At 37.4% G+C, this 26,652-nt stretch overlaps 1 protein-coding gene across 1 annotated transcript in view; it reads right to left on the reverse strand.

The window, feature by feature from the left end:
* Positions 1-26,652, reverse strand: part of GRM8 (glutamate metabotropic receptor 8) — an 822,068-nt gene that overhangs the window by 15,396 nt on the left and 780,020 nt on the right. Inside the window, exon 10 of the mRNA XM_066362590.1 lies at positions 891-1,192. Within this exon, the coding sequence (XP_066218687.1) occupies positions 896-1,192 (297 nt within the window). The 3' untranslated portion in view covers positions 891-895. The remainder of the gene's footprint in view (positions 1-890; positions 1,193-26,652) is intronic.

The raw sequence follows: 26,652 nt of genomic DNA on the forward strand, positions 1-26,652 counted from the left end.
GTGTCTGGTTATCATGTGCTTCTTCAAGGGTGGACTTTTGAGAAGACTGAGGGAGGTGAGAAAGGGAAAAGTGGAGTGGTAGTTGTAGACAGGATTCTATTTTCAGGGTCGAGAGGCATGCAGACAAGGGCTCTAATTATCTTAATACACTGCTCACAAAAATTGGGGGATATTTCAAAATGAATATGAAGTGATAAAAAAAAAGCATTTGATTTTTTTTTATTAAACAAAAACATCAGAAAAGCAAATGAAAAGTCAAAGAAAGTTGTTTGATTATGCAAATGAGATGCAAAACCAACTTTTATTTCATTGGTGAAAATGCACAACACAAAAGGCTGAAAGTACTGGAGTATCAGCATGTTCCCTGATCCATTAATTTTTGTGAGCAGTGTGTATTCAGGAAGGTAAATCAAAGAAAACCAAAGAAGAGGACCACTGATGTAAACTGCACCAACCATGACTTAACCTCACATGTTAGTTAACCAATTTTCTCATTTCCCTAAATATCCAAATAACATTAATTTGTATAAATGTTTCAGATTATTTTCCATAAATGTTAGGTAACTATTAATTCTATAAAGAGCATCCAATAGCAAACTAAAAAAGAATAAAGAATTATTTCTAATCATTAAAAATTAATTTTTATATTTGGAAGAGTGTTCCAAGCTTCAAGCTCCGTAATGCCTCAAAAGAGAACTGAGTGTCACACCTTGTGAAAAAGATTGTATGTATATGTTTATACTCTGGGGAAGAGCCATGCACCTTGAAATCATTTGGTTCTAACCAAATGGTTCTAACAGCCATGATGGTCTCATGGTGCGCAAGTACCATCATGCCCCTGGAACCGTGCAGCAAAGTCCCCAAGACTAGTAGAAGAATGTTCAACGTACATCTATTAGGAAGTGCTCCCGCTCTTGACCATCGGAAAGTCTACAGATGACTTACTGTTGGTTTCAAGACTCTCACAGAGTTCACTTTTCACCTCGCCATTTGGTCTGTCATTTCCTTTTTGGATCAGTTTGCTTTGCATGGTGGCAGCTGTCACCACAGCCTTGAAGCTCCTTTTGCGTTTTTGCACGTTCTGCTCTGGATGAAAAATTATAATATAAACCTTGGGCATATAGAGCATGCCCAGAGACACCGAAGCACTTAAACTCATGGAGACAGTAAGTGTTGTTGTTTGGATGTACATCTGAAGGGAGAAAAAAGAAATTAATGTTGGTAAACCCGATCTAAGATACAGCAAATAACATTATCGTTTTCTGAGATTATCCCAGCTCCTCTGCTAAAGTTGCATGAGAAAGTACTTATTGAAATTGTCCTTAATGATAGCAAAGCATTTCTTTATTCCACAGCAAACATGGGCAAGGCTGTATTGTTTATGAAGCCCAATTCTTTAAAATAAAAAGACAACATGTCTATAATCTTCATGAACATTCATGAACACTCTAATAATGATTCTGAAAATGTAAAGTTGTCAAATTTTATCTGGCAATTCTAGGACCAAAGCTAACTCTGCCCTTTTTAGTAAAGGATCTAAAAACATTCCCTTTCAAGGGTTAATACCTGAATCAGCCTCAGGGTTGCCTTTTCCTAGGGAAGACAAAACAGTTTCTCTTATCAAATAGCATACCATGAGACTAGTAAGGAAATGACAGTCCTTGTCTGTGAAATCATACCATGTAGGTCATTGACTTAACGATTCAGTTCATCTACCACTAAGACTGTCTTTTTGCATAAGTCTTCGTCATGGGTATGAAAACACCTTGAACAAGATGATAGAAAATCTGGTCTGTTTTAAAATGTTCTTCCTCCAGCAAGTCCTCCATGATAAATCTTATCTTAATTATACTATTTTTTTATTTCAGTCTTAAGCTCTAGTGCATTGAAAAATGAAAACAATGGAGGCACTTATTAATGTGTTAATTGTGATTATAATCATTTATATAAACTTTGTAGTAAATTATATGAAATGTACAACCAGAGTATAAACTTTGTTAAGAGCCTATACACTACATTTTTTTATATATATACCTCTAGGAAGCTACACAAGATTCCAGGCACTATGATGACTCATTATTTTTTGGTATAGAAATACCTTCAAGAATATATGATTTATACAAGATTTAATTTACCCAAATTTACAAGATATGTTTTCCAGAACATTCTACTCTGTCACATGAGCATAAGTAATGGCTATGACATATGGGTGATGATATTTTAAATATCATGTGTTGGTTAATCTTGTCTGACTTCCTACCTATACTCCAGCTAGTGCAGGGGTCCCCAAACTACGGCCCGTGGGCCACATGTGGCCCCCTGAGGCCATTTATCCAGCCCCCGCCGCACTTCTGGAAGGGGCACCTCTATCATTGGTGGTCAGTGATAGGAGCACAGGATGCGGAGGGGTGTATCCTGTGCTCCTGGAGTACTATATGTAGTGGCGCCGCAAAGCGCGGTGTCGCTCATGTACAGTACTACTTCCGGTGACACAGGACGCACACATCATGGCTCCAGAACTGCGTCATATCACTTGTTACGGCTAGCAGTGACGAATATGGAACCGGACATTGACCATCTCATTATCCAAAAGCAGGCCCATAGTTCCCATTGAAATACTGGTCAGTTTGTTGATTTAAATTTATTGTTCTTTATTTTAAATATTGTATTTGTTCTGTTTTTTGTTGTTGTTGTTTTGTTTTTTACTTTAAAATAAGATATGTGCAGTGTGCATAGGGATTTGTTCATAGTTTTTTTTATAGTCCGGCCCTCCAACTGTCTGAGGGACAGTGAACTGGCCCCCTGTGTAAAAAGTTTGGGGACCCCTGAGCTAGTGTTTCTATGCAGAAAATGAACTGCAGCCCTGGTTGGTAGCTCAGTTGTTTAAAGTGTTGTCCTGATAACACCAAAGTTACAGGTTTTATCCCTGGTCAGGGCAGACAAGAATCAACCAATGAATGCATGAGGAAAAGGAACAATAAATTGATCTCGATCTCTCTCTCTCACTCTCTAAAATTTAATCAATAAATTTAAAAATGTATAAAAAAAGAAATTGGGCTGCAGAGAAAGGACATAGAAATTAGGAAAGGATAAAGCCAAATGCAAACCACACTGGTAAATATTCCAAAGCCACATCAGTTTTGTTCCAGTAAGACCCTGCAAGTCAATTTAGCTAAAAACAAAAACAAAAAACAAAACACAGACACACACACACACACAAGCCATGAAATGGCAGGAACACTCACACTGATTAGCTGGTATTTTTATATGCCTTAATCTGTTGGTCTTGCTAACATGTGCAGTACTAGTTCAAGTAATGCATACATACCTTTATTAAAAATCATGTTAATTTCCTCTGCTACCATAAATATAAATGATACTTTTCTTCCATTATTCAATATACAGTAATATATAGTAAACTTAATCTTGCTGAATATTAGGCATGAAGAAAATTCTCAAATAATTGTTTCCACATTAAATATATTACTGCAGTGTATCTCTTAGGCAAACCAATTCCATGAAGATAAAATAAACATAGACATTAGGATTAAACACTACTGTGCTTTAGTGTTGCAAGATCCCCATTAGATACTTTGCTGTCAAGACATCTAAATGCTCTACTTGTGTGCTTTTTAAAACAGCTTCTGGGCCCTGGCTGGTTGGCTCAATGGTAGAGCACTGGCACAGCGTGTGGATGTCCTGGGTTCAATTCCTAATCAGGGCAATAGGAGAGGTGACCATTTGCTTCTCCATCCCTCTCCCTTCTTTTCCTTTCTCTTTCTTTTTCTCTTTCTTACTTTCTTCCCCTCCTATAGCCATGGCTTGTTGGCTTGAGTGAGTTGGCCTTGGCCTCTGAGGATGGCTCCATGGCCTCTGCCTTAGGTGCTAAAAAATGGTTCCAGTAGCAACAGAGCAACAGCCCCAGATGGGCAGAGCATCACTCCCTACTGAACTTGCCAGGTGGATCTCAGTCTAGGTGCATGCAGGAGTCTGTCTCTGCCTCTCCTCCTCTCACTAAAATAATAAAAAAAAAATTTTTTTAAACAGCTTCTGAAAAATTGAATGTGAATTCAATTCAAGGAAAGCATCCATACAAAGGTAATACCCTAAAATCCAAAATTTCACCATGGCCTAGCATTTGTTAGAGGGCCTTGTACTGTTAAGTAGACTGAGCTTTTGAATTTCACCTTTGAATACTTAATGAAATAAAAAAGGCATATACATACCATAACACCAGTGAAAGCAACAGTGACAAAACAAGCAAAGAAATAAAAATGCTACCTGCTCTCATTCTAGAAAAATTAATCTTTAGTAATCATGGCTTAAAAGATTCTGACAATCTCCCATATTTAAGAAGAAATGGAGAGATTATATTGAAAGATGGAAACTGAGCACTTAATTGCAACAAACTCATAGATTTTTGTGTATGTATAGAAAATAATAGTTATTTGAGCCATGTAAGAAAGGGACAACACCACTTATAGTTTGTGGGGTTGTTTTTTAAGGTAAGGAAGTTTACAGAGAAACTCTGGAGTTGCTTTGTGGATGGTAAAAGCCCCAGGTTGACCCACCAGATGAAAATCCAAACTCTAATAAAAACTCCCTGGCAACAGGACAGCTGTGTGATTCTATTTTCCTCTCTGACCTTTAATTTCTTCCCTATGAAAGGGGGAAAGTAATGCTTCTCTCATAGAAGGGTTAGAGGGTGGAATGACAATCTCTATAAAATGTCTCAAAGGCACCAAATAGTGGTAACACACCAAAAGTTATTTGCCCTACAACTTTGACTCAAAAAGGATGCTAACAAAGCATCCTTCTGGGTGTCTAGGATCCAAGAGAGGCTTATAAGCTTTTATACAAAGCAGATGTTTGTTTACTGCAGTGGTAGTCAATCTGGTCCCTACTGCCCACTAGTGGACATTCCAGCTTTCATGGTGGGCGGTAGCGGAGCAACCAAAGTATAAATAAAAAGATAGATTTACTTATAGTAAGTTGTTTTATAAAGATTTATTCTGCCAAACTTAGCAAAAACCTGACATAAAGTACTTGGTAAGTAATTATTATTATATGCTTTAACTTGCTGTAACTCTGCTTTATAAATTTTATAAAGTAAAGTTACTTCCCTACTTTATAAATCACCATTACTGTGGAACCAGTGGGCGGTTAGAAAATTTTACTAACAGAGATACAAAAGTGGGCAGTAGGTATAAAAAGGTTGACTGCCCCTGGTTTACCGAATAGCTGACAGCCATGGTCTAACTGCATGATGTCAAAGAAAAGGCTTTTGGGACATTAATTCAGAGTAGGCAGAATAAAATTATACCCCAAAGTCAACTCTACTTGCTGATGTCAAGGCCATAGTCACTGTCTGTATTATAGTTTTAGAATACCACTCTGGCTCTTCGTATAAAATTATAACTCATCAGAATGTGGGAGAGAACTATATTAACTCCCTATACCCAACATATATCCATCGAAGAATGCTGACAATGGCATCAGACATGTTAATGTAACCTTCTTTCTTCCCATCTTTATTTTTCATGCCCCACGTTCTGCCCCGTCACTCTAAAATATTAATATCTGCAGGAAGGGGAGTATATTTTCTATTACATCCACTGATAGCTTGTCACTTCTTCTGCCTCCAAGTTCCAGGGACATTTTGAATGTGAAGCAGTCAGGTGCACTGAGACGACTTAAACAATCTTGGGTTTAGTCAGGGAGGAGCCCAGCACAATGGGGCGTACTAACATAACATCTTTTCTGAGACCTATTACAGCTCCCTCTCCATTCTCTGAATAGTCATCTTGTCTATTAAATGCAGATCATGGCCTTAATCATTAAAGACTCTAGGAAGAATGAGGAAGGACTTTAGATTCCTAAAGGAGAAAGGTCAGAATTTTAGTTCAACCAGCTACCTGCACGCATTATTTCATAGACTCTTATATCCAACCTGTTAAGTTTTCAGTGCTTTAGAAACTAAGGTAACTGATGATTAGACCTAACACCCAAGGCAGGTTTGTCCCATGGGATAAGAAACAAATCCATTATTTATTCCTGAATATTTCTGCTGTGCCCTGGATGGATGGTTTAATCTCATTTTCTGCTACAGTCAGCCAGGTTCTATCTGGCTGCTTTGCATACAGTCTTTGACCAGTTAGAAAGCTATGTTCACACTTAAAGCTGCCTTTCTCTGCTTGTGTTCTCTGTTCCCTCATCTGTGTGTCTGCCAAAGTGGCATCTTCATCCAGAAATAAATTTTCTTCTGCTTTTCAGCAGGGCTTCAGTCAATGGATGTTAAAATCTTAGTTGCTCTAAGCGATTTTATAAGAATTTAAAGATAGAGAAGGTTACAGAGAAACTCTGGGGTTGCCTTATGGGTGGTAAAAACCCAAAATCAACCCACCATGCAGCAATTCAAACTCTAATAGAATTCCTGGAAATTGGGCACAGCAAACCTTAAAGGCAACAACCCAACTCTTTTGGCTAAGCCTGAGCCCTAATGAACCACCACCAAATCCATCTTACATAGTTTACCATTGTTTTTCCTCCTCAGTCAATTCTAAGGGATCTTCTTCATCTCCAACATCTTTACATTGAAGCACTCAGACATCACTCCTTAGATATCCATCCTTCCATCTACGTATGTGTCTATGTATCCATCCACATTACTTTCTTGATCATCACATCTGGAATTACGGCCTTAAGTCAAGACTGGCTTCCTGGGTGTGCTACCTGCACGCCGGTCCCTTCACTCAGAAGGGTCTCCTACTTGGTTTAATAATCTACTGCAACCATTTTGAAGTTCTTAATGATTTGAATAAATAGCCTTGCATTTGTTTTATTTCACTGGGCTCCCCAAATTGTGTAGAAAGCCACCTTAAAAGTGTTAAGACACCAAATCTTTTTCGCCTGCAAACTACTACCTTCTTTATTAAATCCAGCTAATAACACTGTTTTGTCTTTTTCCAAATAGCTCCAGATATATGGAAAAGATTTATATAGGCAGATGGGGATCCTCAAACCCCTCAGTGAGATCTTCTGAGCATGGCTTTTAAGATACGTAGAGGCAGAAAAAGCCCAATAGAGATCAGGGGAACTACCAGCTTTTAGGATACACCCTTAAAGGCTCCAACACCCCAACGGGGTCTCATAGGATGCCATCTGGGTCCTGCTTCAATAGTGGAAAGGAAGGTCATTGAGCTAAAGCCTGCCAGGCTTACATGCCTCTTCTGTGAGGAAACTGGGACACTGGAAGGTAGGATTCCCCTTCGCTCCTCTAAGGGAGGGTTCAGTCTCTTCCAGCCCTGCTCCAGCCACCTATGACCTAACCTTGCCCAGAAAGCTGGTGTTTGCCACTGAAGGCTGAAGGTGCCCAGGGCCGTTGGCCCCATCTACAACACTGTGGACGAGCCTAGGGTATTTCTTCCAAGAAGCAGGTAAACTGATCTCATTTGCACAAGGGCCACTTAACTATGTTTTGCCTGAATAGTCAGGTTTTTTATTCTTCCCTCAAAGATCTCTGTTGTGGGTGTTGATAGTCCTATTTTCTGCTGCTTTGCTTAATATATAGTGTTTCGTTTATCCCTCCTACCTCAGTGCCCCACTCATATTTCAGGCTGGGACCTACTCCTAATTTAGAGCTCTCTTTCCCCCTTTTGCCAACTTCTATTATGAATCTACCTTTGCCACCCAGCTTAGTGTATCCCAAGTTTCTCTTTACCATGCCACAGTCGCAGAGCTCCAGGGAAAAGCAACCTGGTCTCATCTCTCCAGGCAGAGGAGAACAGAAGCTCCATATCCATGCATGCTGCAAATGGCTTTTCCAGTCTACCTGAATCATTACCAGCTAGAAGCAGCGGTCATTGGGACTTGGACATGAGCTGCAAAGTATAGAATGGTGACAACTCCAGTGCCATGCGGACTTTTCCTGGATGTGGACTTTTCCTGGTCTCGTGCTCCCTGTGACAGCTCCTAACAGACTGAACTGTGGTTGGGTTGCATTTTTCAGGGATTTGGCATGGTGATGGGGCCAACTTGGACTTGGTGAACATGTTAAGGACACTACTCTTTTATGGATTCTTGCTGTATTGGCCAAGAGTTTGCTTAAAGGCTTTTTTTAGTCACTGTAAAAAAAATAGAAGACTGGATAAAGAATATGGGGCACATATACACACCATGGTATACTATTCAGCTAGAAGAAATGATGACATCGGATCACTTACAGCAGAATGGTGGAATCTTGATAACATTATGCGGAGTGAAATAAGTGAATCAGAAAAAAACAAGAACTGCAGGATTCCATACATTGGTGGGACATAAAAACAAGACTAAGAGACATGGACAGGAGTGTGGTGGTTACGGGGGGTGGGGGGGACGGAAGGAGGGAGAGGGGGAGGGGGAGGGGAGGGGGAGGGGTACAAAGAAAACTGGATAGAGGGTGACAGAGGTTGATCTCTCTTTGGGTGATGGGTATGCAACAGAACTAAATGACAAGATAACCTGGAAATGTTTTCTTTGAATATATGTACCCTGATTTATTGATGTCACCCCATTAAAAAAATAAAAATAAAAATTTATTTATAAAAAAAAAATTCATTTGCATGGTGGAAAATTCTAGACTTCCTTCAGGAAATTCAACTGCCTTTTTGGTCGCTCCCCTCGGGTGTCTGGCATCCACCTAAAACTGACAAGCATCTGAACCCTATCTTCATTCCTAACCCTGCTCTTTCCTGGTTTTCCTTGTTTTTATTAATTCCATCTTCCCGGTTGTTTAGACAAAAGCCTTGAAATACCTCTGTTACCCTCTGACTCTGTCTATGAAAAATCCTGTTGCTTCTACCTTCAAAATTTCAGACGGGTCATTTTCCATTACCGCCCTGGTACTCTGTTAGTCCTGATGATATCCTCTCCCATTTGGATTATCCCTGTAACTGTCCTACTGATTTTCTTCTTCTGCCCTTGTTCTCTTCCATCTGATCACCTGATTGATCTTAACATATCAGCCAGAATAATCCTGTTATTTATAAACCGGGTTAAGTCACCCTTACTCTCAAAGCTCTACCTGACTCCCTACAATGGTGTCCTTATCATGGCCCATCACGTCATCTGAACAACTCTAGTTTTATTCTTCCCCTCATTCATTCTCTTCCCACCACACTGACCTCCTGAAAAAAATAGCAAGCATGCTTTTTCTTTGTGGATTTATATTAAAGACTACCTCCCTTACTTCCTTCAGATCTTTCCTGAACGGTTCTTTCTCAGTGAGGCCTTTTCTAAACACAGCATGAAAATACTGTAACCCCCATTCCTCCAGCAGCATTCCCCTGTGGCATCTAACATTTACTACCAAGAAAGTCAGTATAGTTTACTAATTTAATTTATGTATTGGCGTTTCCCTTAACTGGAATAAGAACTCCATGAGTATAGAGATTTCTGCCTGTTTTGTTCACTGCTATAAACGTCCCACCTAGAACACTGCCTGTGTGATATACATTTTCTATATTCTTTGACGTGGTGTAGGTACTTAGTCTTGAATTTGGTGCTTAAAGAAAATAACCCATGTAGTTTCAAGAGGAAAACAATAAATCAGATTCCAAAGCTAGAAAATAAAAAAATATGAGAGGCCCATTAACCCTCAGATCAACATCTCGGCTGGGACAGAAATACGATGCTCTTTTTAACTGTAAATATGACAACAATGGGTCATTTTGTTTTGAGTTTAGCAAAAGACAATATAAATTAAAAGTTAATGGTCTGCACTTTGGGAATATAAGAGCTGTGGGCTCAGCCCTGCTCTCTCCCTGACGTAAAAGCTGCATAACTGAGGGTAATAATGCACTCACACTATTTATAAGCTTCCATAGACTTAACTCAAGGATTTAAGGGGATAATACATGTAATATATTGGCACAGTGCCTGACATATAGTGATCAATAAACAATATATATTGTCATTAATTAACCTTGAATATGTTTCTCTATTCATCTTCCTCCAACGCTCACACAATAAAGACTTAACAATACTGCTCTCTCAAAATAAGCCTTAAGTATTTCAGCCTTTATAGGAGTGTGCACACATGCAATATTAAATAAAATGTAGCCTTTAATTTTCAATTATTCTCCATAAGTATTATTTATAGACACATAATAAAAATAGACCCTGGCCAGGTGGCTCAGTAGATAAAGTGTCACCTTGGTGCACCAGAGCTCACAGGGTCTACTCCTGGTCAGAACACGTATGAGAAGCAATCAATGAGCATACAACTAAATGGAACTAAGTGAAACAAGTTGATGCTTCTCTCTCTCTCTGCCCCCTATCTCTCTTTCTCTCTCCCTTTCTCCCTTCCCCTCTTTCTCTTTCTCAAATCAAAGGAAATAATTAAAAAATAATAAAATAATTTATCAAACAATATTGCTACATTTTCTACTAACATATGCAAATGAATACCAGGCATCTACTTGCTAACTGTTTATCGGTTTCCCTTTTATAGGTAATTTTCTCAGGGTTTTCCTCTATGGATTCCCGCTTCAATGCTGCCTTTCACACTCTGTCATTCTGCAACATCATGATCAGAACTGAGAATAAGAGTAATGAAGATACCTTTAGTTATGATGATTTAAATAGTATCTATTTGAACAGAGATAAAATATAACAAATGGAATATTTACATTAAGAGAACAAATAACAGAAGTTTAAAATTTTTTAGAAAGGAGGAAGAAACAATTACTGTAAGAACAAACTTTATGAACTATATTATCATTATATACATATATATCTATAATATATGTGTGTGTGTATATAATATTATATATATACATACATATAGTAGTATATACACATACTGTATACATATATATTCAGCAGTCAGGGGAAAAGAAAATATTTTGAATTCAACAGGTATCATTATTATCTGCAGAGAGAAATTTTGCTGGAAGTTAAATTTTAGGAGAAATTTATAAGTTAGGTTCTATTGTTAAAGGAAATTTGGTAACATTATGGAAATGTTTTCAAGTATAATTTTGTAAGAGGCACTAAGTCATTGCTCAGCTAGACTCTTCCTATACAACCCTTCCTAAATCCAAAAGAATCAGATCAGTACCACAATGCGGGAACATTGGTGAAGAATAACATGTTATAAAAATACTAATTTTTCCTGGTACTATGATTTACTACAAACAGAACCAGGAGGAATAGTGTTATAAGTTAAATTATATGCTACCCCCCATTCATATGTCAAAGTGTTGACCCTTACTACCTCAGAATGTGATTGCAATTAAGTTAAAATGAGGTCTTTAGGGTGGCTCCAAACCCAATCTGACTGGTGTCCTTATATGAAGAGGAGATGATAAGGACTGACTATCACACCAGGGGGGTGTGTGCACAGAGGAATGACTATGTAAGGACCAGAGAAAAAGTGGCCATCTGAAAACCAACGAGCAAGGCCTCAGAAAAAACCAGTACTGTTGACAGCATCATCTTTAATTCATGCCTCCAGAACCAGGAGAAAATCAGTTTACATTGAGCCGGTCAGCCAACGGAACTTGGTTTTGGCAGCCCTAGCAGGCTAACAGAGTTAGTGTCTCTTCAGAGAGTTTTAAAAGCCCTGTGCTTGCAACTGGTTTGTATTTAAACATGCCAATTGTATCTCAGAGTTTTCTGATGTTGATTAAAGAGGTAAATTTAGGTATTGTATTTACAACCATCATGTTTGTCAGTTATTAAGGGTGAGATTTAAGCATTATGCCAAATATTTTATGCACATTATTCCCTTACAATAATCCTGCCTATTAGAAATAGATTTATTTTGGCCTGACCAGGTGGTGATGCAGTAGATAAAGGGTCAGACTGGGACACGGAGGACCAGGGTTCAAAACCCCGAGGTCGCCAGCTTTAGTACAGGCTCATCTGGTTTGAGCAAGGCTCACCAACTTAAGCCCAAGGTTGCTGGCTTGAGCAAAAGGTCACTCAGTCTGCTGTAGCCCCCTTGTCAAGGTGCATATGAGAAAGCAGTCAATGAACAACTAAGATGCCACAATGAAGAAGTGATGCTTCTTATCTCTCTCACTTCCTGTCTGTTTGTCTCTGTCTATCCCTCTCTCTGTCTCTGTCACACAGACAAAAAAAAGTAAACCTATTTTGGGAAAATTTAAATAACATATTCAAAATCACACAACTCATGAAAATAAAGGCAAGATTTAAACTGAGGTCTGTCTGACTTGGAAGTCCATATCCTTACCACACACCATATGGCTCCCCAGATACACGGAGGGGTGAAAGCACAGGAATAGTCTGACTTGAATCCTCACCAAATCAGAAAATTATCTCTTTTCCAATAGAGTTTGGCTACATTCCTTAAAAATCTGACACTCAGTCTGAGCACCCAAATTAACATTTAATTGAGAATTCAGAGGATTTTCTTCCAAACTGCTGTTATCAATCATCTACCTTTCTCATAAAAACATCATTGTGAATCTTCCAGAAGCTCCTGCTTCCTTCTTAGAACTGCATCTTGTTGAGCTGGACAGAATTATCTGGCTGGAAATACAGAACTAAAGAGCTAAATAAAGTAAGAGTATCTCTTTAAGTGAAGTTACTCAGCAATGAGTTTGCACTGGCCAGAGCAGAGAAGTACGTGATACAACCAAAAGGGACAGGGATTCCCTTGATGCTGAAGACAAACTGTCAGCACACAGACAGCAGAGATAGGCTACTGACAACACAGTAGTAGCCAGGCAAACTGAGAGTCACAAGTACTGAAGGCTGGAAAGTGTAATTATAGGTGCACTGATGGGTCTCCACTCACCCCTTATCCATGGACTGCGTCTGGGGAGCCTGAATATAAAACTAACCCCTTTACAGAGATTATCCCCAAAATAAAGTGAATTGGTGGAGGTATACTGTAGCTGTCTGAAAGGGTGACAACTCCATTTCCAAGTCAGCCTCAATGATGATACCCTCTCTGTGTCACAGGCCCTGATCGATGCATCCTCCATAACTCAGAGACCATGACTTCCTTGCCTCAGTTATATTTTTACCTACTTTTGTGACATACATGCCTTGATCCTGGAAATTCTAGACTCAGCACATCACCATTTCTGAGACAATCTATAGAAGGATATCTTTAGATAGAAGTAATATTATCAGAAAAAAATATATATATAAGGGAAGATATCCAGATTTCTATGAAGAAAAAATCATAGACCTAGCATTGATTTAGACTTTGAATAACTTTCCTCTATCATGTCTGATATACACACATGAATCTGTTTGAGTCTAAGCTATGACTGAAGCATTCAGAAGAATTAACACTTTACCCATACATATGCTGACCTCCCTAAGTTATCATGTCTACCCATGATGAAGGCATGCTGCTAATGGCAGACCAGTGTGCCCTGATCCTACAAGTTGGCACTAAGTACCTCATGTGGAGGTTTGGTTCTTTGTGGTACTAACAGTTCTCAGGAAAAGACAGAATCATCTCAGATGGGTCCAAGACATTGAATCACAGCCTGAAGAACTTGTGGGTGTCAAATAACAGCCAGTGAAAGGTGGAGAGTGCTTTCAACTGGCTCACATTTCTAGATCTCACTAAACATCTTCCCACACTGTATTCCACAAGCTCTGTGATATGAAAGAGAGCCTGGTGGTTCTTCAGTCTCACCTAAAGCTGAAAACCTCATCCAGCTATAGCAGAGGCCTATCCTCTGAATGAGGCATCTAGCAGTGCTTTAAGATGACCAGACCAGGCACCTAAAGAGGCTAATAATGCAGAGATTAAATGAGAGGAGCCTCCTGGACAACCTTTCATGAGAAAGTAACCCAAGGCTGTCCCTCCCATAATGGTTCGAGCCGACCACTGGGACCATTTCTTGGCATTCATATTCTGGTTGTCTTGCCAATGATAAGAGTTCCCGGAACAAGAGACTTGTGAAACATGAGCTAGAACCAAGAAACATGTGAAGCATATTTTAAAGCCAAGAATCAACCAGAAATTCCAAGCATTTAAATATCCTGGGATAGTGAATTCAAAGGCCATCTTTCCTCCTTCCAAAGACCACAGCACCATGATTGGCTTCATTGATATGGTGGATGCAGATGACTCATTGTGTCCCCACTTAGGTCAACTGGGCAACTACTTCGGTCCTGACCTCAGGGCTTCCAACTGTATCTTCTGGGGTCCTGTGTGGTTCTGTTGAGACTAAGGTTACCACATTACAGCTGTACATATCAGTTGGCTTCCAAAGTGATGCAACTCTGATATTAACTCTTCTACTGAACCATCAAGCAGAATACTCTGAATTTTCCTGAAACTCACCCAACTTTTGACCCTGCCCTCATCCATGAGCTGGCTTTGATTGCTTTGCAACTTCTAATTCCACAGCAACCTCTTTTCTGTTCCCAGCCTCTTCTCCTCCACCACTCTGTGGTCTTAATTTAAAAGTTCTTTTTTTTTTCTAATAGCATTATTTCCCCTCCAATATCCCAAGTGATGGTTATTTTTATTCTCTTCTCCCCCTCAGGGAAGATGATATGGTTGGGACATTCCTTACTCCCCTTTGTTGTTTTTGGGTTATTATAGACTCACTTTTTTCCTCAAATATCATACCTTAAAAACCATCATAACCTTCCATGACATATCCTGTCTCTTTCATGCTCCTATCTATGCTATCATTTGCTATCATTCGTTGGAGGATCTAGCCCCCAACCCACAGTCTGACTGTCTAGCCTAAGCAGCGTGGTTATCTTTGATAAATTCTACATCCATGTATATAACTATTTCATCCTCCTGACCTATCATTCCCTTAACCTCCTTATTTCCAATGATATTGCCCTTCACTCTGTCTCAGCTACTCACATGCATGATTACAGCCTGGATCTTAAATACTCCTTTTAGTTTCTTGCAATAAACTCGGTAAAAGACTTTTGGTTTAATATATTGATTTTTGGTGAGAGATTTTTTTTTAACATTATCTTGTATTTTCTCTTAAGTCACTGCATCTTGCTCAGAATAAATATAGAGTTATGTTCCCAGGCTTCAGTGATGTGAGCATTATTGCCCAGGAATGACAAGTAGCTAATATCCAAGGGGATGGATAGTTCTCATTTCTCATCCTACATGTTTCTGGATGGAGGTGGCTTGCCAGACAGCCTAATAAGGTACCAGAATTAATGTAAGTGTGTGCAGGGACCTTTTGCAATGAAACTGGTTATGACTTGTTGCAAGTATTTTAAAATCGGGCTGTTAACTTTGACCATATTTCACTGTAATAGAACGTAGACTTTTCCAACTGTGAAAAAAACAAATGTTAAATAGTACAACTTGTATTTTACCCAATATTAATAATAATAAAAAAAAAGTAAACCCAGCTATTATCGACTAAAGCACGTGTAGTTACAACGGCTGCTTTATACATTATATATAAACAATTTTTAATTAAATATTTTATATTCAGAAAATGACTTTTCATCTCTAGGCTTTTTATGTTAATTACCAATATCAAAGCAACAATATTTACTATGTTTTTAAAATGCAAAAAGCCTATATTTTAGTTAGATTATGGGTTAAACAGACTTTTACAGACGGCATAAAGGCAATTGCCTTATGTACTATTGTGTGTGTAAAATATTATCTCAAAGACCACAAGTCAATTATTAACAGAATTTTAGAACATACGTTTTCTAAAGTTGGAGGACAATCCGGATGCTATTATCAAAACTGTGTTCCTAAGACTAGGAGTAGAGAATTATGGTGACTAATTATTCCATTGGTAAATCTGATAGCTTGAGTTCCAAGTTTCTTCAAACTGTTGATGCATCAGCCTTGAGAATAATTGCATCCAAGTGAAAGTTTAAATTACCACAGAGGGAATACCATTTAGGACTCTTTATTTTAATCTTATGGAAAAAATAGTCCTCTACTTTTTTTTCTTTTATTGCTACTGATAGACAACTTTAATTGCAAAGTTATAAATATAGGAGCATACCAAGGAGAAAATTTTGAAAAGAAAACACATTTTTTTTTCATTGAGAAAATGGGTGTGGCATAGGTATCAAAATACATGCCCCTTTTTCTATTTTATAGACTTGTTTCTGGAGAGTGTCTAACCAGTCAGGGAGTACTCTGAGTGGAAATAGTGTAGCCATTTGCCTAGTTTTCAACCAACATGAACAAAAATAACATATGTCATAAAAATGTTTCACAGAATTTATTACAAGAAGCCAAGTATGGATACTCTCTCCACAAACTCTTTGCCCGATTTGCTGACTGGGCACTTATGACAATGAGCTAGGGGAGTGTGGCAGAACCATATAATGGAAGAAACAGGGCTTTCTGGGTCTTGCATAGAGAAGAGAGCCAGTCAACCAGCCAGCCACAGAATGTTACATGAGTGAGAAATCATATTGTACACTCAGAGCATAGACATCGAGTTATTTTTCTACAGGTGGTAGATTTGTATTGAACCACTGGTGATTCCCTCAGGTTAATTGTGATGGTCAAGAAAGGTGAAGGATAATGTCTATGGCTATTGTAGAAAAATGAAGTTACAATATCCTCAGATGAATGCTAACAATTGACCTTGTTCACATCATTACCACATTCTAACAAAGTGTCTAGTCTATCAAATATAACCGCAAGCCATTCAATTTATTCCTAGGTTCAGTGACCTTGGTCGTTGGTTGGGGAAAGAAAGAATCAAGCTAGGTTTTTTATTAAATTTTCAAGGAAGAATCATTTCAGGCACTTTATATAGGTTTTGTTACCTGAGGGAGTTTATAGGAAAGGAAGTCTGTATAACTCAGCACTTACAAAAGGAAGTTGGCCTGTCAATGTGTAGTCTGAAATTCTAAAGTCAGCAACTTAGCACTTATGGCTGACATACAGCTTTCTCTTTTGACCTCTTTCCCTTGGCTCATTCATATCTGACACTAAATCTAATCAACTTCTTTGACACCAGAAGCAACAATCACCAACCCCTGAATATACTCTTTAAAAATTAAGCTATGGAATTATCATTGAGGGTTCTTTTCTCAGATAGTAAACATTTGACAAGTTCTATGATTATTTATTTTCCTTAAATATTTTCATTTTATTTTATTTATTTTTTAGTGAGAGGAGGGGTGGCAGAGAGACAGATTCCTGCATGCACCCTGACCAGGATCCACCCAGCAAGCTGAATAGGGGGAAATGCTCTGCCCATCTGGAGAGCTCAATTGCTTAGTGACTGAGGTGGAGGCCATGGAGCCATCCTCTGCACCCAAGGCTAACCCGCTCAAACCAATCAAGCAATAGCATTGGAAGAGGAAGAGAGAGCAAGAGAGAAGAGGAAACTGGGGTGAAGTAGAAGATGGTTGCTTTTCCTGTGTGCCCTAACTAGGAATCGAACCCAGGACATCCACACGCTGTGCCAATGCTTGACCACTGAGCCAATTGGCCAGAGCATATTTTCCTTGAATATTTATACTTCATTTCTACTGCAAACATTTCCTCTGTGTCTATTTCGATTCATGAATTTCTGATGTATATTACATTATTGCCCTCAATCACTGACTCATACCATTCCCTGTAATATGATTATACCTTTTCCCATCATTGTGTAATTTCCAGAACCACTCTTTAGAGAATAGCTATCTTTTTCCTTCCATTCATGTCAAAGTTTATCATGTGATATAGTTTAAAAAATGAGTTATGAGTAGATACCATGTACACCATGCCTAAGCTAAAACTTGACATAATTCATTGGTTGGCACTTGCTGCTTCTCTCTGCTAAGAGAACAGTATATTCCAGATGGAGGCTGACCTAGAGCAGCTGCAAGCCCTGACTTGCAGGGGAGGAATCCTTGTAATGCAGGGGAGAAATAAATCACTGCTGCTATTACAGCAGCACACACTGGTAAAGACTGACTAATATGTTCTGGAGATTTAGTTTGGTGCAATTGAAAGACCAATTCTACTTAGTGAGTCAGAAAGCCAAAATCAAATACTTCACTTTGCCATCCTTGAAGGTCGTAATCCCCCAGCCAATAAACTCTATGAATCTCTCTCATACGTAAAACAGGACAAATTATTTCTGACCTGATAAAGTAACAAGCTTGATTATGAATAATGTATTTAAAACAGTGTTCTGAAAGTACTGAAGTGACGCACAACTGTTGTGGACCAAGATTTATTTACAACAATGTTTAGTAGTAATTATTTATAAAAAATTAAAATCAGCATAACTCAATTACCAAAAACAGAATGAATATACACATAATGGCACAGCCATGGGACAAATAATAATTTAAAGAATATATATCTTGAGACAGTCGCTATGTTATGATCCCAAAACAACATTTGTTTCTAAGACCTAAATAAAAGGAAATAAAGCAAAACATTAGCCCTGACTATTCGTATGAGGTGGAGTCATGAGTGATGTTAACTTTTTTTGTTTGTTTGCTGTTGTTGTTTTGGCTGGAAATTTCTTTTTCAATTACTTTAAGAAAAAAAGCAGAACCTAAACAGAGGAGATACCCTCTTCATTTTACAGGTGCATGTATTTCTATAATGTTTTATTTAAAAAAGGAACACATAATAAATGGGCATAATGAGATCACCTTTTAGTAGCTTCCTCTTGTCACCGAAAAAGTGAGATAAAGTGAACTAGCAAGCCAAATTTACTCCATCAGATTTACAGAAACATCGTAGTAGAGCTTGTGTGACCCTTTGAACATGACAAAGAATAAAAGCTAATTTCCCTCATAGAGAATAACTGCAGTCTTTGATAAAGGGGTTATATTAATGAATTATAAAGCATAATTTGAAACCTATAGTTTTTTACTTAGGAATGCAATAATTGCATAACTCTGCAAATAATGCTTATGGATATATATACTTATTTATTGTTAATTGTACAATCTTTAAATGCTATTCACATTTATCAATATACTTTCACAAGGTCAATTAAATATATTATAAAATGTATCATATTTTAAAATAACTATACATTATATGTATTTAGTCCATTAATATGTATGTGACTTATTTTATATGCTTACTTACATTTACCGTAAGACTAGGAAGTAATTATGAACTTAGAGATCTACAACACCCAATATTTGATAAATCTTGGTGTGCCAAAAGATATAATTTGTTACCATGTATTTTTTTATTTTATAAAATTATAATCTTTTTTATGAAACTAATATCAATTTTTGAAACTAAAATTAATTTTAGAAAAAATTTTCAGTTGTACTATTTTATATAAAATTATAATTTTTATATTAGATATTAAATGAGTATATAATTTACTTAATTAGAATAGTATGAATATTAAGTATTTGGGCATAGGTATTTAAAAAACCTCTTAGTAATCATCCATGTTTATTAATCTAACATTAATAGCTAATAATTTCAATCCTATTGACAACATAATTAAAATAATTTTAATAATTTTAATTTACTTCTTTCTATATCTAGGTTTTTGTTTCCAATTTGGATCCATATTATCTAAAATAAAAGACAGAAAATAAGAAAAGTGTATTCTATAATCAAACTAAAATTTGGTTTAGAATATTAAAATAATACATTTCCTAGTATAAATTCCCATTGCATAAAAATGTTTATGCAAAGATTTTATAAAAACATTAAAGAATGAGATAAACATATTTAGTTTTGACATTTAATAAATTTACTTCATTTAACATTTTTAAAATACACATGTGAAATTCCCATGAGAAAACTATACTTTTTTAGCCATAACAACTCTGGCAAATGGTTTAATATTTAATGTCAAAATTCTATTTTCTTACCTATAAAACTGTATAGCAATGCCATTTCTAATTGCCTCACTAGATAACTATGAATATGAAATGAGATAAGAAATTCCTATTAAACCAGAAAGACCATAAAATGCTATAGGACATTCTAGATTTGTGGTGTTGACCATAATATTTCAATTCCTCCCCCCATTATTTGTCTAAAATCAAGGAGAAACAACTGTTGCAAATAGGGTTAAAATGCTGAGTAACAGGAAAGAGGATAATGTACCTTTTATATAATATTGATGATTTATCAGGCTACTTATTTCTCTCTTCCAGTCTTGTTGGAGATGTCATTATCTAAATCTACATTGATCCAAATCCATGGCCTCTCAATGTCCTACATTCCATACTTGCAAAAATTGTGTTTTTATTCCATTCATCTGAATAATAAGTGCACACACACAATTATTATTGAGAATGCCAAGCTTTGAGAATCCCAAGCTCCATCACCCTCATATTTCAAGCCTATTCCTTCCTAGGCCTATATCAATGGTATTTCAACTTGACAATTTCCTCCAATACACCCATATTCAAGCCACCTCCTATTCCTATCTTTGCTTCTTTATCTCTTGTAGATTTCATTGTCTATCATTAAAAACACTGCTAAGCAAATGTCCTCACCTTCATTATTCCTCTCTCCTATAACTGCTTGTGTCCAGAAAATAAAATTCCAATACTGTTTAAATATAACTCACTGCTATTTCTATGCCTTTTTCCCACAGGAAAACCAAAAGTGAGCTAGTTGTAAATTACCTTCATTTCAAATTAGTCATGATAAGCCTCAACTACGCCTCATGAGCCCTAGATTCTGTTAGGTGGTCCCATTCAATTCACCATCCCATTCTTCAGGAACACGACTAATTCACATCTCTTTCTTAAAACTGTAATACTCGCTCTTCTCCTTACTTCTATCTGATACTTAGTTCTTATTTCCCTGAGAAAACAGAAAAGACAGAGAACTTCCACATGCTTTTATATCACTTTTAGTGACATACTGTCTTCAGTAATAATTATTGCTATCTTTCCTCTTGTTACCATCCAAGGCCAACTCACCCCTTAGGCACAAGATTCCATCTCTCACCTGTTAAGGGACAGCTGACTTCCCCTCTCATGTGTATTATCAACTTCCCACTGAACAGTACTTTTAAAATGATAAATTTTATGTTATGTATAATATATCACAAAAAAATAAAACAAATATAAAAAGTTATGGGGGGGGGGGGTAGAACATGACCAAGGGCAGATATTTGTGAGATTGCAAGTGTGTTTAGGAATTTGATCTCAGAATTGAGGGTTTAGCAACTTCTATAAAAGACTTATATAGCAATTAATCCCATAACTTCAAAAAGTTTTTTAACAGGTGTTCATAGTAAGAAGTCTATTTATATTTGATCCAGGATGTCATAAAACAAAACTTACCCTCAGCACTCTACATACTCTTTTACATTCAAATTTATTTTCTCTCTCTCTCTCTCTCTCTCTCTTTCTTCCTCTCTCCCTCTCTCTTTCACTGCTGTTCATGACACAATAAAGAGATTTTATGATCAACTGAAGAGATTACAACGACCATTAATGTGACCCTATCCATACTTAGAAACATAAAACTTGGTCTATAGCAGTGGTCCCCAACCTTTTTTGGGCCACGGACCAGTTTAATGTCAGAAAATATTTTCACAGACCAGCCTTTAGGGTGGGACAGATAAATGCACAAAATAAAATTATGCGACCGGTGTAAAACTGGTATTTTTAAATATAATTGTCGAACTTATGGGACAAGCATCAAGAGTGAGTCTTAGACGGATGTAACAGAGTGAATCTGGTCATTTTTTAAAAAATAAAACATTGTTCAGACTTAAATATAAATAAGACGAAAATAATGTAAGTTATTTATTCTTTCTCTGCGGATCGGTACCAAATGGCCCACGGACGGTCCGTGGCCTGGGGGTTGGGGACCACTGGTCTATAACATACATAACCACAACTCATTATCTGTTTACCACATTTTCATTTTTCCAAAACACTTTTATACAGACTTCAGCATCAGCCATCACAAATTTTATCTCAGGGACTTTAGAGCAGTGGTTTTCAAACATTTTATATTTGGTGACCAGTGAAAATAGGAGATTTATTTTATGGACTACTAAGACAGAAATCACCCCAAGCATAAGTGATTTGACTAAGATCATTGGGTCTGTAATCTTCATGCAACATCAGGGTGATTAACTCTTTCATGGACCAGCATGAAATTTCTGGTGGACCAGTGGTTGAAAAACACTGTTGATAGTAGTGCTCAGCCTCAGAATAATTACCCTATCAGAAGGTCTTAATTTATAAAGCATTTAGTTCGTTGGTGCTTATGACATGTCACAGTTCAAGTACTTGATGGAGAAAAATATTAAATAAAGTGTACTTCTTTTGAACATAAGGCATTTAACATCTCCAAAGCAGTGAATAATTAAGTTACTCTGTCATACAAAATGATGGAAACTTTAAGTAACAGCTGGTTACCCCAGTGATGAAGCAACTGCAGGGCAGCCTTTGGCAAGAAAGCTGTGCAAACTCAACCCATGTAGTTTGCTAACAGACTTATATTACAACTAAGGAAATAGCCAAAAAAGCGAGGAAACTTGGAAAAGCAATCAAATGAGGCCCTGCAGCTCTTAGCATGCATTTCAATATTATTAATGTGCAAAAATATTAATAATAAGTACTTATCTGTCATTCTTGTAGTCAAATGTGTTCCTTGCATCCAAATAAATTTAAAGTTGGTCATTAGAGGGCAGTGAGCACATCTGTTAGAAAGTGTCTTCATGTTTAAATGTAACTGCCATTTAAAGACCATATTTGATCCAAACAAGAAATTAAATAAAGTTTATTAATGACTTTAATATTAGCATAATGGTTTAAAAGATATTATGACAATCCTATTTCAAACCAATCTGAGTGTTACTTCTTTAAAAACTCTTGCACAGCCTGACCAGGTGTGGTGCAGTGGATAGAACTTCTGACTGGGATGTGGAGGATCCAGGTTCGAGACCCCAAGGTTGCCAGCTTGAGCGCGGGCTCATCTGGTTTGAGCAAGGCTCACCAGCTTGGACTCAAGGTCGCTGGCTCGAGCAAGGGGTCATTCAGTCTGCTGTAGTCCCCCGGTCAAGACACATATGAGAAATCAATCAATGAACAACTAAGGAGCCGCAAGGAAGAATTGATGTTTCTCATCTCTCTCCCTTCCTGTCTGTCCCTATCTGTCCTTCTCTCTGACTCTCTCTGTCTCTGCCACAAAATAAAATAAAATAAAATAAATAAACATAAAAACTCTTGCACAGATTTTCATGAAATCAAATTTGCAACAATTACCTTAAAATACCAGAGTTGGACTTCATAAAAACAAATTAAAAGTATTTAATAATTGCTTTCATTTTTTTGAAAGCTGAGTCAAATTGTATTTGCATGGACCATTGTTAAATGTGTCTTACAAAATTTACTATTGCCACTTGATATACATGTCAACAATAAAAATGTGAGTTTAATTATGTACTTTTTATTTGTTTATCAGAAGTTTTCTTATGTCATACTGCTGATCTTTTTGACTTGCAAACATTTTGAATGCAGTTAGCAGATCAACTCTCCTAAGTAGTGGTTTATTTATTATATAACATCTAGTAAGAACTTACCATTTATTAAGCAAGCATTATTAAACAAGCAACTTTAGAAAAAGCAAGCATTTTTAAGTTACATCCATGTATTAGTTGGAAGGTCTCTGTTCTCAAGAAGATTATGAATCAGGGCAGAAAATAGCCACAGAAGCAAGAAATGTCACAATACGATGCTAAATGCTAAAATTGAGATCTAGGAGAACAAAGAAGCAGCACATGACCCACACTGGGAGTTCAGTTACAATTTCCTGAGGGAGATGAATCCAATGTAGATCATGATAGACAAATCTTGATAGGCAGGAGCCCTCCCCCTCCCCCCTAAAAAAGGCATGAAGGGTTCTCTGGACAAGGGAAAGAGCAGAACAAAGGCATGAGGGTGTGAAATAACATAGTAGGATGTGTCCTTGGCTTCCATAGCAGTTATAATATGTGATATGGGTAGTGGTAACTGGAGGATAAAACTAAGGGGTTTTCATAGGGGTCTTTAGGTGACATGTTGAAAACTGTTAAAGAGCTTAGTCTTTAAGAGGATATAAAAAGGAATTAAAACCACAGCTCCCCACTGTAGTATAAAGGCTGGGTGTAAGCAAGACAAATGTTAAGGGTGACTACCCTTCTGCCGTAGTACCAGTTCTCAATGTTTTTGGTACTAAGACCTCGTCAAAGTTTTACAAAATCTTGAGGATACCAATGTGCTTTTATTTATGTGGGCTATATTCCTCAATATTTATAACATTTGAAACTAAAACAAACATATAATATTTGAAACTAAAACAAATTTTCACTAAAATGGAAAAAGTCTTTACTTTAAAGACACCAAAAACACTTTGGGGAAGTCCTCAGGCCACACTTGAAAAAACAGCTACAATGCAACCTGTGACTAACACCCATATCTAATCTGGTTCCAATGTCCTATTGAATTAAACCAATTTTATCACTTTTGAAAAACAGTCCTTTTTTCTCACCTCTTAATTTCATACTCTTTTCTTCTCTTCATCTGGTATAAACTATTCCATCTTTCAAGGTCAAGCCAAATTCATCTCCATTCCACATTTCTGAATTTATTTTTATGTTATTGGCAAATAAATGTATGCTGTAATAGTTCATTTCACGTGTCCACCTGACTGGCTGCTAAGGGATGATCAGGTAGCTGGCTACTACATTATTTCTAGGTATAGTGGTGAATGTGTATCTGGAAGATATTAACATTTGAATCAGTAGACCGAATAAAGAAGGTACTCCTTGCTGATGCTGGTGGGCATCACCCAATCTGTCCAGAGCCTGAAGAGTACAAAAAGGGAAAGGAAGGGTGGACCTGCCTTCTTTGCTTGAGCTGGAACATGCATCTCTTCCTGCCATTTGACATCAATACTCCTGGTTCTTGAGACTGAGGAGGGTTCAGTCTTACACCGTTGGCTTGTCTGGTTTTTAGGTCTTCATACTGGAACTGAATTATACCTCTGACCATCCTGGTTCTTCAGCTTGCAGATGGCAGATTATGGGACTTCTCTGCCTCTATAATCAGGTTAGCCAATTCCTATAATTAATCACTTCATATATCTATGTAGGTATAGATATAGGTATAGATACATATACCCTTTGGCTCTTTCTATGAACTACCCTAATACCATATCAATAAGTGATTTTTTGGGGGGGGATTGAAATTAGCTCCCAAACTAGACTGTAAATTCTCCATAAATCCACTGTCTAATAGTTCTTCTGACTTTACTATAGTTTTTGCCCTGCATTGAGCATATGATAACAATGCTATTATCCTAAATTTTATAATTCAATAGTTTTAGAGTAGATCACAAATACACATGTGCCTCTATGTATGTAAATATCTTTATACAGAATACACTGTAATATATAATTCTTCTCATAATATTATCTACTTTGGTAATCAATAAATATTAAAGATGTATTTCATTACTATGGAATATAAATTTATAAAACAATGTACAAGTTATAGCATACAAATATTAATGTAGGTATGTAGAGTAGAAAGCAAAATCTAGATTTAAGTATTCAAAAAGTATGGACCTAGAAAACCATATGGCCTTACAGAAGCCACAAAACTTAAAACTTAATTTAAGTGCCAGTATTAAAAACAGTAAGTGCTCCCCCTTACTGTAATATTTAAATTATTATTATTATTATTATTATTATTATTTGTATTTTTCTGAAGCTGGAAATGGGAGACAGTCAAACAGACTCCTGCATGCGCCCGACCGGGATCCACCCGGCACGCCCACCAAGGGGCGATGCTCTGACCATCCAGGGTGTTGCTCCGTTGCGACCAGAGCCACTCTAGCGCCTGAGACAGAGGCCACAGAGCCATCTTCAGTGCCCGGGCCATCTTTGCTCCAATGGAGCCTCGGCTGCAGAAGGGGAAGAGAGAGAGAGGAAGGAGAGGGGGAGGGGTGGAGAAGCAGATGGGCGCTTCTCCTGTGTGTTCTGGCCGGGAATCGAACCCGGGACTTCTGCACGCCAGGCTGAAGCTCTACCACTGAGCCAACTGGCCAGGGCCTAAATTAATTTTTTTTAAGAGAGAGAGAAGCATCAACTTGTTCTATTTAGTTGTTTCATTGATTGCTTCTCATATGTGCCCTGACTGGGGTGCAAATTGGCAATGTCAGGCCCAAACCAGTGACATTGGTACACTGGGGCTACACTGTATCCACCATGCCACTGGCCAGGGCACAAAAGGAGAATTTTATGAGAAAGGTTTTATTTTTTTATTTTTAAATAAAGCAGTATTCAAATGTAATATTTCATAAAACTATTACCCTGCGACTTACACATTAATTGAAAACCTGTATCAGGTATAAGATGATGAGATGCACAACATAACAATTAGGAGAGCTTAAGACACATGAATAAGACATCTTTAAAGTTTCAACCTGAAAACAGTTGGAGTAGACAATACTCCACTTAGAGGATGACTTGAATATTTGTTAAGTACTGTGTGTGTGTACAACTCCTATGTAACCCAGACAAAGTTGAGAAGTTTTTGGTCCCATATTAACAGTCTAACTTTGAAAGCCTGGAAGAATAACAAGACTTTGAAGAAGCAATAGAGTTTATACAGTGCACACAGAGGAAGACTGCATAAACATTTTTAGACTTCTCCTTCTGCCTTTAAAGTTGTACCCTCCTCCTCTGCAAGGCTCACTACCGGAAGTTTCCCTTATCA

The sequence above is a fragment of the Saccopteryx leptura genome, chromosome 2 (genome assembly GCF_036850995.1).
Source record: "Saccopteryx leptura isolate mSacLep1 chromosome 2, mSacLep1_pri_phased_curated, whole genome shotgun sequence".
NCBI lineage: Eukaryota > Metazoa > Chordata > Mammalia > Chiroptera > Emballonuridae > Saccopteryx > Saccopteryx leptura.